Genomic DNA, 16681 nt, shown 5'->3' with positions numbered 1-16681 from the left:
TATACTTTAAAATTAGGTGTTAAAAATACCTTTTTAATTTCTCCATCACCTAGTTTAATTGTACAGCTGGGGAAGGTTGATTAAAGACTGATGATGAAAATGATGACAAAAGCAGTAGCAGTTAATGTCCATCAGGTGCTACATTACATATATCCCAGGCTCAGTTCTGAGCACTTGATGATTTTAAATTTAGGGGCATTGCCTGGATAGCAGAGAGTTAGGTGACCCCACTTGAAGGTAGGTTGGATTGTTTGCTCATCTCTGGGAACCCAGATACATATCATGGTTCAGTTCTCTGAGGCAGGGCTCCTTGTTAGTCCAACATGGGATTCTTTGGAAAGCATTGTTTCTTGAGATATCTTTGAATGTTTTTATTGTTATTTATGTATATATTTTAAAGAAGTACAGTCTGTTTGGTTAAGCACAGAAAAGGTAAATTATCCAGGAAACATTCTTTGATAACAAACCAGATTAAAAGTGGCCCAGATTGAGAAAGTCCTGTAAAGAACATGTTGCACTGTATTCCTACTTGGCTCGGAGAGTCATACCTGACATGGTATAGGTGCTCAGTAAATAACTGTAAAACAAAGGTGTGAAAGCAAGAGGGATGAATGCAGTCATACGTAGCTGCAGTGCCCTTTTCAAAAGCACATATTTGTGTTGTCAAAACTTTTATTATCATTTCTGCCTTAGGAGGTACTTATTTAATCAGCAAATATAGTATTTATTGATTGTTAACCATAGACAGACAAAAGAAACTGTCATTTGGACCCCTTAAACCTCTCACATGTATGAATTTTAGAAACAACTGAGTAGTAGCTCAGCCTGGAAATACAGAAACTCTCCTCCCTGTAAGATTTCAGAGATAAGAACAAGTTATTTACCAGGAAGTCCACTTTGTCTACCACCAGTAGTTGAAATTGGTGGCTTTGTATGTTAGTCTTTACCATGTTAGTAGTCTAATGGGGCTGTGTTTGGACCTGTGATTCTTGTTAAAAATGCTTCTTATAGCCAAATTGCTAGTGGCTAGGTAAACTCTCCAGGATATTTGAGAAGTAGGGAAATTCAGAGAACCAAATTGTCAATACCTGCAGTTCTCTTTGAAAAAAAATTACACATAGGTGTGTACACATTTCTTGTTTGGTTGTTACTTTATGCTTCCAAAAATTTGAATAATGAACAGCCTTTGGGAACAAATGACTATTATTGGCAGAACTCTACTTTTCAGTATTCATATTAGTGCTGTAATTACCTTACTGCTCTGCTGCTGGCATTTAGGTTTAGTTTTTCTTGGTTGGTTTGACTTATTTAGTGGGTAGGAAATTTTAGATGTGAAGGAGAAGATAACAGTTTTGATCCCATATTGTGAGAATAGTATTACCAACTTGCTAGCACTGTTTAGATTTTTAGGATTAAAAAAATCCATAAACTAGAGATAAATAATTGGATTAGTTATTAGGTCCTAAATAACTGCTTTTTGGTATTAGACCATCTTATTTTTTCTCATTTCTATCTGAATTTTTGTGTAGTTTTCATCATTTCATGTTACTGGATTTGACTCGTCAATAAAAATGGAATTTCATTAATTAAAAATACTTGTTAAAAATTTAAATATATCTTTATATGAATGAAAGATCAAAGGGTATTGTAAAGGTAATACAATGGAATGTGACTGAGTTGAAAGCAGCCCTATGAACCAGACCTCTGTGGTGTATTTGTGTCTTGATTTAGGTTGGTTGAAGACATTCAATGAGTACTTCAGAGACAAGACTCAGTATATTTTTAATAACATGGTCGTAAAGCTGAAAGAAGACTCAAGCAGGAAATTTATGTGGTCTGAAATCTCTTACCTTTCAAAATGGTGGGATATTATAGATATTCCAAAGAAGGAAGCTGTTAAAAGGTTTGTTTTAAAATTTTTTGAAATTTGGTAATATTACAGGTTAATTGTACCATGGACAGTATTGAATTTTTAGAAGGTGAGTTTTTAGCTTTATATTTGAAACTGAAAGTTTTCTTTTTTCACATCCTGCTTTCATTTATTTTGGTTCATCTGAAAAGGTGGATCAAAAATTTCTATTGAAATTCTTGTGTTCCAACTTCATCCTAAAAATGGAATTATTAGGGCAAGGGGCTTAATTTTTTAAGCCCCTTAAAGCTCTCCCTTTTTTTTTAAAGCATATAAAGTGGTCCCTGGAAGGGTTGTCTTGGTGTATTTTTCAGTCTTCCATGTAGAAATGAACCAGCTTCTCTGCCCACTTTGGTCAACTTGATGGCTGAAAGTATTTTAATTTGCTTTCAATTCCTAACAATGTGTGTATTTTCTCATACATACAAAGGATTTGTTGTGACTTGCTTGATTACAATTTTTCTTACTCATTTGTAGGGATACATATTTTTTTTTCCTGATTTAAAATTTTTGTTATAATTGTTAGTCCTTGATGTGCAGCTCTAAAATTTTTATGTAGTCAGGTTTATTAATCTATTTTCTTTTGATATCATAGTTAGAAAGGTCTTCCCCAATCTACAGCTAGGCAGTCCTTTTTTTAACTCCTAGTTTTATCAATCACTTTTTCAAGCCCTGCAATTTTTAAAAAATTTGGTATGATGGGAGATTCTCCCAGTCACTGAATACCCCACTTTCAGTAGTTAAGAATTATGTTACCATGAATTATTTTACTTATTTAACTTCACTTATATATAACACTCAGTATATTAGTCACTGTTCTAAGTACTTTACAAATTGTTAACAGATAATCTCAGCAATTATGGGAAAGCGTGCAATTGTTATCTTCATTTTACAGATGGGGGCACTGACTGACTCATCCAGGGCTGTTCTGCTATGCCATTGCTGGTATTCCATTCAGCCCAGGCTGTCTGCCTCCAGAGGCTGTGTCCTTTGCACACTGTGCTGCATCTGTAGATTTGAACCATTCATTCTTTTCTACTGATAACAAGTGCCATCTTTATTGTATTTAAGTATGCATTGATTTCTGGGCTTCCTGACCTGTTCCATGGACTTTTCTGTTTGGCTGTAATTGTTGTGGCTTTATGATATGTTTCATTAACTGACATCTCCTGTCTTTCTTTATTGGAATATTCTTTTAATGAGTGACCATTTAATTTTCTCAAAGAGCTTTAAAATTAATTTGTTAACTTCTTCCTAGCCCGTCCAAAGAAATCTTTGGATCTTGATGGAAATTGATGTAAACATTTAAAGATAATTTGGTGAGAATTGATTTCTGTCATATTCATTGAAGACACCAGCCTTAGGCTGCTTGCAGTATGGGCTGGGAGGGTGCTGTAAGTGAAGGCTGCTGTAGCTTTGGGAGTACTGGGATGAGCAGGGTTACTACCATAGCCAAAGAGCCAGCCACTTTTCTACTGCAGACATGGGTTGCTACAGGAGCCTTTGTTGTGAGGGTATCCCAGTTATTCAAGATAAGCTGCAATTCTGAAATATTATATAAATACCCTGACTTTTAAAGTTGAAACATTACAGCTAATTTAGATTAATATGTACAAACACACACACACACACACACACACACACACACACACAACCAAACACAACACTTCAGAAGCCTTAGTTTAGATCTAGCTACCTATTAACTTGCAATCTTTTAAAAATTAAGAGCTGTCTTAGAACTATGTAGAATTGGTGTTTGTTTTATAGGCATTTCTTTAAGTATTAGTTTTTAAAAACAAATTTTTGTTTGTTTAGATCTTATAGTACTCCTTGAGTGTAAATAATACTTAATATTTTCTAAATAGAAAATTTATAGAAATTATTTCTGACATTGTTTAGATTTTAAGAATCTATTTATAGTTATTTTTGCTTTTTTGTTACTTCTTTCTGACTTTTTTCTTCATTTTTATTAGACTGGCTAAAGCTTTTACTTATTTCTCTTGGTTTTTACCCACCCCCACACCCTCCAGGACAAATTTGTATTTTACCTATTTTTACCCTTGACCTTCTGCTTTTTATCTTTCCTAATTCTTTCTACCTGCTTTCACTAATGCTAAATGGGCCAGTCCATTTATTTTAATAAGAAGTGTACCTCCAACTGTGTGTTTGCCTTTTAGCACTGTTCTAACTAGCGTTAAAATTTTTATGTCATTTTCTCATTATTGCATTTTTCCTCTAAATATTCTGTAACTGTACTTACTGTTTTCTTTTTCATTGAGTTTGTTAGAAAAATAATTTTCATCTTGCAAGTGCTATTTTTCTCCCATTTAAACTTTATTGAAAGCTAACTGTAATGTCTTACAGAGTATAGACTTTTTATTCTTTAGCGTTTTTTGAATTTTCCTTTGTGACTTAATATGTGACCAATGTCAATGAACCTTCTGGTATTTGAAGAGGAGGTATTTGTAGAATGTAGATTTTGATGGGTTTCCATGAATTCTATATTTTGTAATCTGTATAATCTTTTCTAATCTGTGTACAGACAGTTCTACTTTCATAGAACATACACATTTCTAAAAACCACTGTGCTATGCAAAATTGTTCAATAAAACCACAGGGCTTATGGAAAAAAATGGGATTAGGGCATACCACTCAACAGCCTCATTAATGATATACATACAAAAAAAACTAAGAAGGAAATCTAAAAAAGATGCTAGTTGAGTTTTATACACTTTAAATTGGTTAAGAAATATATAAATGGTAGAAAAGTATGTAGGTTCACCTTGAAACCTAAAATTTGCTTATAGAAGTAGGTGTTAGGAGTATTCATTGTGAGTTATTGTGAAATTGTGGCAAGTGTTTCTTGAAGTCTGATGGAAAGTTGTGAAGCAGGTATGCATGGGTGTGATTGATAAGGTGAGAGACAGCTGGCGAATGTTTGAGTTGTGCACATGTGTGTGTTCCTATAGGGCTCAGTGAAGCTGGGTACCATTTTCTGGCTTTACCTACTGTCCCTCAGGGACTGAATAGCACACAAACAATACAAAATTTATTCTTAATATAATCAATGACTTTGGAATAAATTCTTTTAAAAACAAGCATTTATAAGCAGAACTGACTGTACTTAATTTTTGTTACTGTTCTCTTGCCAGCTTCCTTTTATTTTAGCTTTTCCCCTGTTCTTGCCTATTTTCATCTTTATTAACTCATTCATTCACTCATTCACTCATTCGTTCATTCATTTGACACTCCTTGAATATCAGCTATGGGGCTGCGATTGCAAAGCACTCCTGGCTATTGTTTCTTTTTCATAGTCAGTCATGAATTTTATCTTTCACCATTGATGAATGATAATCTTTTCTCTTTTTTATGACTAACATTGCTATCACTATAAATCTTGTTGTTTGTTGGAATATGTCTGATCTGTGCTGCCCTTTTTACTTTAAGGACAGCCAACTTAGGATGGTATTTCAAAAGGCTGGGGGAAGGCAGGCTCCCCAGGGTTCAAACCCTGGCAACTCCCATCTACTATGTAATTTTGCATGTTACTTAACTAAGACTTTGTGCCTCAGTTTCTTTGTTTGTTAAATACAGATAATATTGTATCCTATTTTATTTGATTTTTATAAAGATTGCATTAATACAAATAAGATATTTAGAACATGCCTTGCTTGCTTGCTTGCTTATTTACGATAGTTCTGGTGATCAAATTCAGGGTCTTTTACATGCCGGGCAAGCGCTCTACCCCTGAGCTGCATTCTTAGCCTGACTGGCACATTTTAAAATCCCCTATATGTGTATAATATATATATATATTATATATATATTAGTGGCTCTTATTACTTTAACTTTCGTTTTTCACTTGAAATGTTTTTCTTGGACACTATGTAAATTTTAGGTCTGAAGTCATTTTTTTAAGAGTCTTCATGTTTTTAGTAGGAAAGCTAATTATATAAATTTACGTTTCTAGTCTGTCTTTAAAGAGCTGACTTTGATAACGCTTCACTGAAAATAACTTTTTTTACCCTGTGCTCAGATGCACTTAGGGTTTTAAAATATTTATCCTTGAAATTCTAAATTTTCACCAAGTTCTAAATCTAGGCATCTAGGCATTGTTTTCTATTCTATTAGTTCAAACATTGCCTCAGCATGTTTTCTGCACTTCCTAATTGCCTATTGGTTGTATTTCAGTTGTTTTAGAACTCAAATTATGTGGTTATTGATTCTAATCTCTCTTTTTCATATGCATTTTTATTTCTTTTATTTCTCTATTGCATTTACTATATTTTTTGGAGATTCTTCTCAAGGACCCCACCTCCCCTTCTACCCCATTCCACCCCCCCACTCCTCAATGAGTACACTGTGGCATTGAGTCTACTCTTTCCTGGCTTAGAATGCTTTACTTTACTTCTGTGTTCTTGATATCATTGTCCACAAGGCCAAGTATTTCTCCCTTTTTATTGATCCTTGAGCAAAACCAACTCTACCCACACCTAAAATTTGTCCCCAAATTGTGTAACTTCACTTTTAAGTCAAATGTTGTCAGTTTCCTTGCTGTGTTTGTTATTACTGGCTGGTCAGCATCCACCCCCATCTGATTTCCTTGGGAAATGCTTCCTCATGCAGGAAGTCAGATCCTTGATCTTTCTCCTGTAGGCCAAATCAGTCATTTTGTTAATCAGCAGATTAATTCCCAGGGTTTTGAATCTTTTGAGAATGAGGTAAGGGCTGACAGATGGAAGGGAGGGAAGCAGACATGGAGGGAAGTTTGCAGGTCATTCTCATGGCATCTGCATTTATGAGACCCTTCCTGTCTTGTGATATGGTCCCTGCAGGCCCTGCTGTATGACCTCATTTTCCTCTAGCCCTTTGTTAACCTGTTTTTTAACCTTGTCTTCAGTTATTTGTGCCCAGGAATGTCCCTCAACATATTTTCTATCCTGTGTCAGTTTGTGTTGCTTGCAAACTAGAAAGCTAGCTGATGTATGCCTACTTTGTTCCTTTGTTGGAGAAGGAGAATTAGATCATGGAAGAGTACATGAGCATCAGGGATCCAGCAGCTGGGGAAGAGCCCAGGTTATAAATGGAATTAGGTGAAGGAAGAGAGGAACTGGGAATCTGAGAAGCTCTGGATAAGGAATGCCCCTTCTATGATTATTTTCTCTCCTGCTGAGACCAGGGATGGCTTTCTTTCCATATGGCCTGGAAGCTAGGTAGGAAATGTGGGCTGTGAGAGATGCATCTTCACAGAGCATAGGAGAGAGTCCAGGCACCTCAGAAGGAAACAGGTGTTGCCTGCTGTGTTTGGTCAGCATGGCATGGCTGTCAGCAAGCCTTCCTCTGTAGCAGGCAAGGTGCATGGATAGAGAGGCTCCTACAGAATGGGAGCTATGGTTACTGTCTACCTCAAGATTCAGCTTTGCTCTAGCCTTTGGCCCTCCAAATTGGAGCTGTTGTCAGAAACTCTCAGAATTTTCTCCTTTTGTGCATACTGGTTTTTCACAGGCAGCTGTGGGTCAGTACTTGGATTCTTTTACTTTCAACTGCTCTAGCAGAAGCACTGCCAGTTTTATGTCATGTGGATGGCCTCCTTCTGTTGATTCTTCCTAGAAATTTCTTCTGATTCAACCCAGTATTAAAGACAGAGGATAGTAAGAATTTTTTTTTGGGAGGGGATATAATCAAATTAGAATCTAGTGTCAAACCTATTATTTTTATTGTTTTACTCGAATTCCTTTTGAGAGCCTTTTTTACCCCTGTTGGGAACTAAATGCTTGATGCATAAGCATTTTTCTTTAGCTTGAAGAAAGAATTATTCTATCATTACAGTAGGACATTGAGCTTTGTTTCTGATCAAGATTTGCTAAAATTCTTTCTTCTAGCTATAAATATTCACTTTTATTCATTTGTTACATTTGTCTGTGGAACTGGAGTAATAGTATTTGTTTTTCTTATTTGAACAAAATATCCATAGTGTTTGTTGCCTAAATGTAGACCACATGTATATATTTAGGGAAAAACTTCCTCCTATTGTTTTAAATTCTTAGCTGTGTTAAGTGGCATTATTAATAGAATTGTTTGACTACTAGCGTAATGCTTATGCAATGACTTGTTTTTCCCTTTTTGAGGATGCATTATGGATTAAACGTCTGAACTTAAAATTGCAAGCTAGGTGTTGAGGAGCAGAACCTGTTAATTCCAGCAGAGTTCTACCTAAGCTTTTATTGTCCCTGAAGAATACCAATTGATAACGGGAACTTAACAGAATCACAACTCAAATGATCGTCATAATCTATTCCAGACGTGACTTGTTGGATTCTTCCCTCCTGTGCAGGACTATTCGATTCTATAATCTTTTTAAAATTAAGAATCTAATTAACTAAAGAGAGATCCATGCAAACAACATCTATATTTTCTTTTTCCTTTTTTGTGATTGAAAATAATTTTATCACTTGTTGTCTTGACCCCTGTACGTGTAACTCATTTCCACTAGATTTAAGAGAAACTGGCTTCCATTAGGCAGTTTAAATAATCAGGATATTTTCTGTATATGCTTGTTTTTTATTTACTTTTTTGGGCTTCATACTTGGATATTTTTGGCTAAATGCAGTTAAATGATTCATAATGTTTATAATATGTTGAAATGTGAACCCTGATTCAGAGTCAAGCAGCTGAAGTGTTTGATTCTGTCAAATAATACCCCTTAGGCTTTCCTTTGACTAGCACCCAACATACTATTTATTGTTCCTCTCTGAGCTCTGAGACATTGGAATGGTTTTTACATTGCATCTGCGCCTGTATTGAGATCAGTGTCTGGTGCAGAAATCCAACAGCGGTTGGAACCTGCAGTACTTTGGTGTGCACTAAAGTCTTGACCAGCTTCTTCATGCCAACCTTTGGGTGTGAAATGATGCTCCCAGTGTCCACTATACCATCAGTTTGTTAGTGCGGGCTTTGTGTTTTCACGACACTGCTGGGTTTTATTTCTTTTCCAAGAATGTAAATTCTTTATTCATCTAACCTCTCAATCCTTTTATGTTTTTTCTTTCCCCCTCTTAGGTTTTTTCATGTGTATTTAAAGTGAAACTTTCACATGCTTACTGAAGTCAGAGAAATTTTGGATACTACTTTCTTAAATAATAAGAATTGAAGCTTAACGTACATTTTGTGTTTTCTAAGAAAAATGAACCATTAATATTTTCACACAGACTAATTTATTATACATTTTATGCAGGTCATATTTTTATGGTATTTAACCAAAGGCTGCTGTAAAATTTATAGAACAGTGAGGAGTTAATGTGACTTGTGAAGTTCAAAGTCAGTTGCAGATTTGGATGGAGTTTAAAGCTGAAAGATACTTAGCGTTTCATCAGAGGGTTCAAAGCAGTGACCTTGGGTCTAGGTTTAACTTTCGTTTTCTGGTTCCCTCTGTTTACTTCCTAAGTATCCCACTCTGATTGTAGAGTGACATCCTTTTCTTCCTCCTCTTTCCATTTTGCGTGATGTCCTCTGTGTTGTTTTAATTACCTAGTATTTGGGATATTTCCAGATTTAAAGTTCCAACCTTGACTTCTTTCTTCTTCCCTGATTAATGGTACTGGTAAGAGCCAACTTTTGTTGAGTGCATACTGTGTGCAAGCATGTTCTAATCACTTGTTTAGTCACTCAATCCCGTACTTTCTCTTGAGATAGATGCCTTATTATCCTCATTCTACTGTTGAGAAAACTGAGGCAGAGGAGTTAAGGAGCACATCTAATGTTAGGATCAGAGTCTAGCAACTTTGCCCCAGGACCCCTGTGGTTCTTTGTCTTTCAACTGGCATTAGTGCCACATCCAGTTAGTCCATCGCCTTGTCACTTCTGCCTCTTCCCCATTGCTTTTGTTTGTGTGCTGCTGTGAAGACCACCAGATGATTGTCCTGTTTCCAGGGGTGCTACTTCTAAGTGCCCTGTTTTTTGCCTGCAGAGGTAGGCTCCCAGGTGCTTCAGTGGCACTTCACAGTCACAATGTGCAGACTGATCTTCGCCTGATATATCCTGGCCTTTTCTATCAGGTTCTTCCTGATTGTCCACCTTTAGCTTCAATCACTTCCTTCCTTATACCCTATTTTTAAGCAAACTGAGCCACACAGGTGTCCACATTCACAAACTATTTTGTGCTTCTTGGGAATTTGCCCACGTGTTCCACTTGGATTTGTTTTTTTCTTCTTTTCCACACTGGATAATTTCAATCTCACTCATTTCCCAAGACTTAGCTAAAATATTACCTTATCTCCAAAGCCTTCCCTTATTTACTGCACCATTCTTTCAACAAATATTTACTGTGCTAGGCTCCAGAGAGATAGGTTGTGAGCAGTACTGGTCTGGTTCAGCCCTCAGGGAAAATAGGCAAGGTAGCATAATTAGACACAGTATTACCATAAAGTGCTTTCTTCTATGGAGCAAGAAGGGGTCTTGGAAGCAAGTGGTATTGAAAGTGAAATCTGAAGGATTACTACAGCTAGCCAGTGGAGGGGGAGGTAACAGATGGTCGGGAAGGAAGTCCAGATTGTGAGAACTGTGGTAAGGGCTGAGCAGAGCAGAATGCACAAATTCCTGAAAGCAGTGGTTAAGGCTGACATAGTCGAGGGCAGTGTACACAGAGGCCACCAGAGAGATACAATTGAAAATTTCTACAAGACACTTGTAGAAGTTTAAGACTGTTTTGGAACAGCTAAATAAAAAAGACTGACGACAATACGGGTTTGCAAGAATGTGCAGTCCTCAGAAATCTCTTAATTGCTAGTGGGAACATATAATGCAATGACTTTCTATAAAACCTCTGGAGTTTTCCAAAGTTTACAATATACCTTATGACCAAGGAGTCCTAGAAATTAATCCCAGAGAAATGAAAACATTATTTGTACAGACATTTTCATAGCAAACTTTTTCCTAGCACCTTTAAACTGGAAACAGTTCAAATGTCCAACACGATGATGGATTAAAATTTCATATAATAGAATACTGCTCAGCAATAAAAAATAATGAGTTACTGAAATATTAATCAGTGTGGATGAATTTCACAAACACATTAAGCAAAAGAAGCCAGGAACAGAAGAGTAAATATTGTATGACTCCATTTTGTGAAGGTTGAGAGTATACTGGAAAGGGTCTTGAGGGAAGTCTCCAAGTTAACAGAAGCATTCTATACTATTTTGAGCAGTGGTTATAGTTCTCACAGTTCATAAGATTGAACATATGTCTTGCACATTGTTCAATTAAAAATACTTTAGAAACGAGACAACTGTAAACATAATGATATCTAACTGTTGATATGGAAAGACATTCATGATAAACTGTATTTACCATCATCTTTTGTGCTTGCATAACAAGATGTGAAGAATGAGTTTAAAAATTTTGTTTTTTAACTGCTGTATTTTCAAGTTTATTTTGAATTAACATTTTATGAAGTAATATTTACTGTACAGTGAGATTATTAAAGTGTATCCTGTTTATTAAAACTTCATAGAAATTATTAACTAAACCACTTAATATGAGAAGTATTTTTCAATAAAATATCACAAGTGTTTTGAAGTTACAGTTTTGTTAGTTTTTAGTGCTTACAGGAAATAGGATAGCATTTAAAGTTTGTAAACATTTTTCATTTATCTTTAAATTATAAGCTCAGATATATAGTACACAGCCAAAGATCCAAATACCCAAATATGTTTTGCACCTAACCATCTCCTTGTTGTTTAGTTTATCCCACAGGAAGTGCTGAGTAGACTCATTTAGTGTACATATGTGTAGAAATATATATATGTATGTGTAGCATCCAATGGTAGCATGCTTACCACATTGTGCTGATTTTTTAAAAATTCTATTTGAGTGGTTCTGTTTTTTTAATGTGGTAAATATGCATAAGATTTACCATTTTAATACCATTTCCATAGCATTAAAACATTCACATTGTTGTGCAGCCAGTACTGTCATCTATTTTAAGAACATTTTTTATCATTCCAAGACTGAAGTTTTATACCCTTTAAGCAGAAATTCCATCTCTGTCTGCCTCTGCCTTCTGCCTTTTTGACAACCACCATTTTGCTTTCTGAATCTGACTGCTCTGGGTGCCTCATATAAGTGGAATGGAGCAATATTTGTATTTTTGTGTTGGCCTGTGTCACTTAGCCTGATGTCGTACGGTTCATCCCTGTTGCAGTATCTTTCAAAACTTCCTTCCTTTCTAAGGCTGCATAGTATTTCATTGTCTGTGTGTACTACATTTTGTCTACCCATTTGTCCTTCAGTGGACAAGGACTGTTTCTACGTTTTTGGCTATTGTAAATAATGCTGCTATGAATGTGGGTGCACAGATATCTTTTTGATTTCTTTCAAGCCTTTTGTGTATATACTGAGAAGTGGGTATTTCTAGATTTAATTTTTTGAGGATCATCTGTACTGTTTTTCCACAGTGGCTGTATAGCTTTACACTCATGCAAACAATATGTAGGTTTCCTTCTCCACATCCTCAACACGTATTTGCTGAGTTTTGTTTTCTTTTTATAAGGACCATCCCAGTGGATATTATACTATGTTTTGTAAACATTTTGGAGCACCTTTCATAAGGTCCATTTTGTGAATGTGGCTTAAATTCATTTAAGTGTTCTCAGTTGATGATCATATAGGTTTATTTCTGGTCTCTTTCTAATGCATAGTTTATCTTTTATCATTAACATAAACAGGGCTTTTTATATTTTAGAATTTTATTTTAAAAAATATTTTCTGACTTTTTGAGTGAGCATGGATAAGAGTATGTGTACATTTTACAAGTTGGTGGGTATTAACATAAGTATGTGAGAATTCCTTTTTCCACACAACCGTGGCTTTACAGTACATTGTGTAACTTTTTTGTCTTTCTGATGTAATAGGTGAGAAGCTGCAACTCACTGAAGTTTGTTTCCTTGTGAGTGAAGTTAAACTTATTTTCCTCTTCAAGTGCCAGTTTTTCTGAAATATCTGCTTCATGTCCTTTTATTTGTTTTTCTTTTGCAGTATTGGTACCCTTTTCTTACAGTGTTATGAAAGCAGGGAATATTCGTGTTGAATGGGAAATGAAACTGATCGGATCCCTGCCCTCACCGTGTGAGGAACAAGACAGTACATATACACATGTGTGATTAACTTTGGTTATAAATGCTATGAAAGAAGAGTTTAGGATGTTACAAAAGGTGACAATTTAGGTGAGGTTTGGGTGTGTGTGTAGTAGCCAGTAATGGTTTCTCATCCATTCATAAGAAGCAACTAGGGAGATATTGGAAGGGAAAATCCTAGGCAGACAGAAAGCATGGATGACCAGCCGATGAAAGGGCTAAGGTAGAATGAAATGAGGAAGAAATGGTGAGCGATGACTCATGTTCTCTTTTCCTGTTTTTTTTTTTTTCTCTTTTTCTTTCTTTGAAGAAAGGCATCAACAATATGAAAAAAAATACGAATTTTCCCCAATTTTTATATGAGGGGTTTTTAAGCAAATCTTATTTTTGCTATTATAATAGATACACCCCATGAAAGGAATAGAAGTCAGTGATTTTGACTAGAAAATGTCTTTAGGGTATATATTGATTCTTTGGGAGCCTCCATCTTTTCGAGTTATCTATTTAACTAATTTTTTATTTAAGAATGAAGCCCTGTACGTCATCTTATATTATTTTGTATTTCCCCAAATGTGTGATTACAAGTTCATCTCATTTTCTCATGTGAAATGAATTTGTGATTCTTTGAAGCTTACTAAATGATGCATTGTTTGCTACTAAGTTGTCTGTAACAATTTCCCCATTAGAGAGAAAAGCTCTTTGAGTGAATCTTTTCTGTGTGTGACCAAATTCCAAATATCTGATGATTCTTCATGGGGGAAGAAATGACACTCACCGAAAATGATTTATAGCTTCTTGTGCTTTGCAGTAAATTCTTAAGTGTAATTCTGCATCTTAGGCAAAATGAGCAGTGACAGATTTGCCCAGCTTAATTTTGATCAGTTATTTCCTTAAGCTTTTTATGCCAAATTTCCAGCATTAAAATTGAGACATGGAGGTATGCTAATATCTTTTGTGAGTCGACTCACATTGTAAAAAAGTGAAACATGACTACTGTTAAGTTTGAAAGTCAGGTCCTAGTTTCTAAATTTCTGTATTTGCTAGATGTGTGTACTCCTTTGTTTCTCTTGCTTTCTCTATGACTTTTCAGGTTTGCTTCTAGGTTTCATTTATTAGGAAATATCATGATGTATACATATAAAAATGTTGACCAGAAATCACAGAGCCTCCTGGTAGAAACTAAGGAATAGATCCTCTGGGGTGTGGGCACATAATTTTTTCATTATTTTTCTTAGTTTTCATATTGATGCTTGATGAACACTTAGTGAATGGAAATACTTGAAGTGCCAGTATTTAAGTAAAGTTTTTTTGTAGCTACAAGCATTTCCTATTACTTATTTTTAATTATTAAAGTCTTGAGGGTACAGTTACAATCTGTCATAATTTTATTGCTAACAATAGTGATTTTAAGTATTGGTACTTTTGAGGCTCATACAGCTTTTCTGTTACTGCTTATAAACATTTTAAAGGTATTTTTTGACACGTTGCTACTATGAGACTTTCCATTCTAATTTTTATAGCTATCACTAAATGATGATCATTGCTGTGTTTCTCAATAATTAGGTCAACAGTTTTTCTCATTTTTTTGGTGTTTTTTTTTCCTCATATTCATCAGATAATCAGATACTTAAATGCTATCACATATGTCCTGGAATACAGGGCAAGTTTTGTGTTTTTGAAGTGTTTTTTTTTATTTCCGTGTGTGTGTGTGTGGGGGGGTGAATGGTGTGTGGCAAGTGTTTTTGTCTAACCCAGTAAATATTTAATATCAAAGCAAACCTTCCTGCCTGCGAGAAACTTCTGGTTTATAATGTTTTTGCATTCTGATGGATGGTTCAGAAGGTCATACAGTGGGACAAATAGGCAGTTCAGTGAAGTAGGTGTTCTCAATTACCTGATTATCCCTGCTGTCATGTTAGTTGAGCTGTGAGTTCATATTTAAAAATCATGCTGTCTGTTTGTTTCCAGCTGGTGTTTTGTTCTGTCTGATTAGAGAAACCATGCTAAGAAAAACTAAAATCTATTCTCTTTCTGGCCAGCTATCATGACATAATTTATGTCTGTTTTTGAGCTACTTACACATATTTTCTTTAAAAAAAAAATCATAGGTGCATGGTATTTTAAAACAGCAGTCCCTTGGCTTCCATGGCGTAATGTTTTAACTTTTTCTCATGAGCTCATTTGAAACCGCTCTTATTGAAACTTAAAGAGAAAAAAAGCCTATATTAATTCATTCTTTCCCTGTTCATTTGCTGCTTATATTAATAATATAAATATTTTAAAAATCTACTTCTTAATCTTACTGTCTGACCTACTGATGTGTCAATTCTGTGTTGTAGTTATGGTAACTTTTCAACGTCTATAGCCAATGGGAAGGGCAGGTTTGTTTTGTGGAATGTTTTATAGTGTTTTTTTTTTTTATCTTTAACATTTCTTATCACTTGTGTCATCTTTCTATTTGATCTTTGACTGTCCTTTTGGTATTTTTCAAGATTTCCCATCCCCTCCTATTTTTTCTTTTTTTCAGTCCTCTGAAATGTAACTTTTATATAGGCCCTTTTAAGGTAAGTTTCATATTGCAGTTGGTTCCTTTTGGAGGACCCACTATCACTAAATAGCACAGACCAAATTTATATTCATGATTATAAATGACTTCCCTTCTCAACCCATTTCCTCTGTTTACTGTTATTGCTACTCTTTTAGACACCTGGATTGGAAAGTCCAAGGCATCTTTACTGAAATCCTTTCTTCTAGCTCCAATCATTTCCTAATTCCTACTGGTATTTTTCATGAGCTGCCTCTTTTCTCTTCTTTCTCCTTCATATTTTCTACCAGTACTATATTCTAGATTATAGAAACTCCATTCTAGCTGATCCTTTCCTTTCCATTTTATTTTGCTTACACCTGTGAGCTTGTCCTAATATAAAAAAACCTTACGTAAATACTGATATTAAACTGAGACCCTCATTCATTGATTTCTGAAAGCAAGCCTCTTAGTTCTTGGTAAGCAGATATGAGCAGAACAGTATGTCTTAGTCCCTGTTTCGGAACTTGTGTTCTAATGGTGGATAGGAGGGAGCAGAATGAGTAGAAACATGAATAAGCAAGGTCGTTTTGGTCCATGATAAAGGCTTTGATGTGATAGGGCGTGGGAGTACAGTGGGAGTGTTGGCTTGGCTTGTGTGCTCACGGAGACTTCTAGGTAAGTTCTATTGAGTTGAGACATGAAGGCAGCTGATGTGAGCTAAGTTGGGAAAGAGGGAAAAAATAACACTAAAAAACATCTTTAGTGGGAGGTCTAGTCTTTAAAAGAACCATTGTGTACAGATTAAGAACTCAGTATATTATCAAAGTAGTATTTCAGGCATCATGAGGAAGGGGAAGGGATGATTATTCACAAGTGGAGCTGTGAAAATTACCTGCTGTAATCCATGTGTGATTCTTTGCTTGGTTGACTGCTCCTTGAACCATTCATGTCAACGGGACAGGAGTTATGTAGCAAAGGGAAACTGACGTAGATGAAAAAGGAAAAATTCTATCTTTGGAGTGATTTTTTTTTCCATTTAGTTTTCAGTCTTCTTAATCAGTAATTCCTAGTCTCTATTCAAGCTCAGCAAAGAATTTGTTTTTCATTAATTTATGT

General features: G+C 35.3%; 1 protein-coding gene across 1 annotated transcript in view; it reads left to right on the top strand.

The window, feature by feature from the left end:
* Man2a1 (mannosidase alpha class 2A member 1) overlaps positions 1 to 16681 on the top strand; it is a 169705-nt gene that overhangs the window by 35478 nt on the left and 117546 nt on the right. The window contains exon 4 of the mRNA XM_074076978.1: positions 1732 to 1903. Coding sequence (XP_073933079.1) covers positions 1732 to 1903 — 172 coding nt within the window. The remainder of the gene's footprint in view (positions 1 to 1731; positions 1904 to 16681) is intronic.

This window comes from Castor canadensis, chromosome 6 (genome assembly GCF_047511655.1).
Source record: "Castor canadensis chromosome 6, mCasCan1.hap1v2, whole genome shotgun sequence".
Lineage (NCBI taxonomy): Eukaryota > Metazoa > Chordata > Mammalia > Rodentia > Castoridae > Castor > Castor canadensis.
This window is presented reverse-complemented; position numbering and strand designations above follow the sequence as displayed.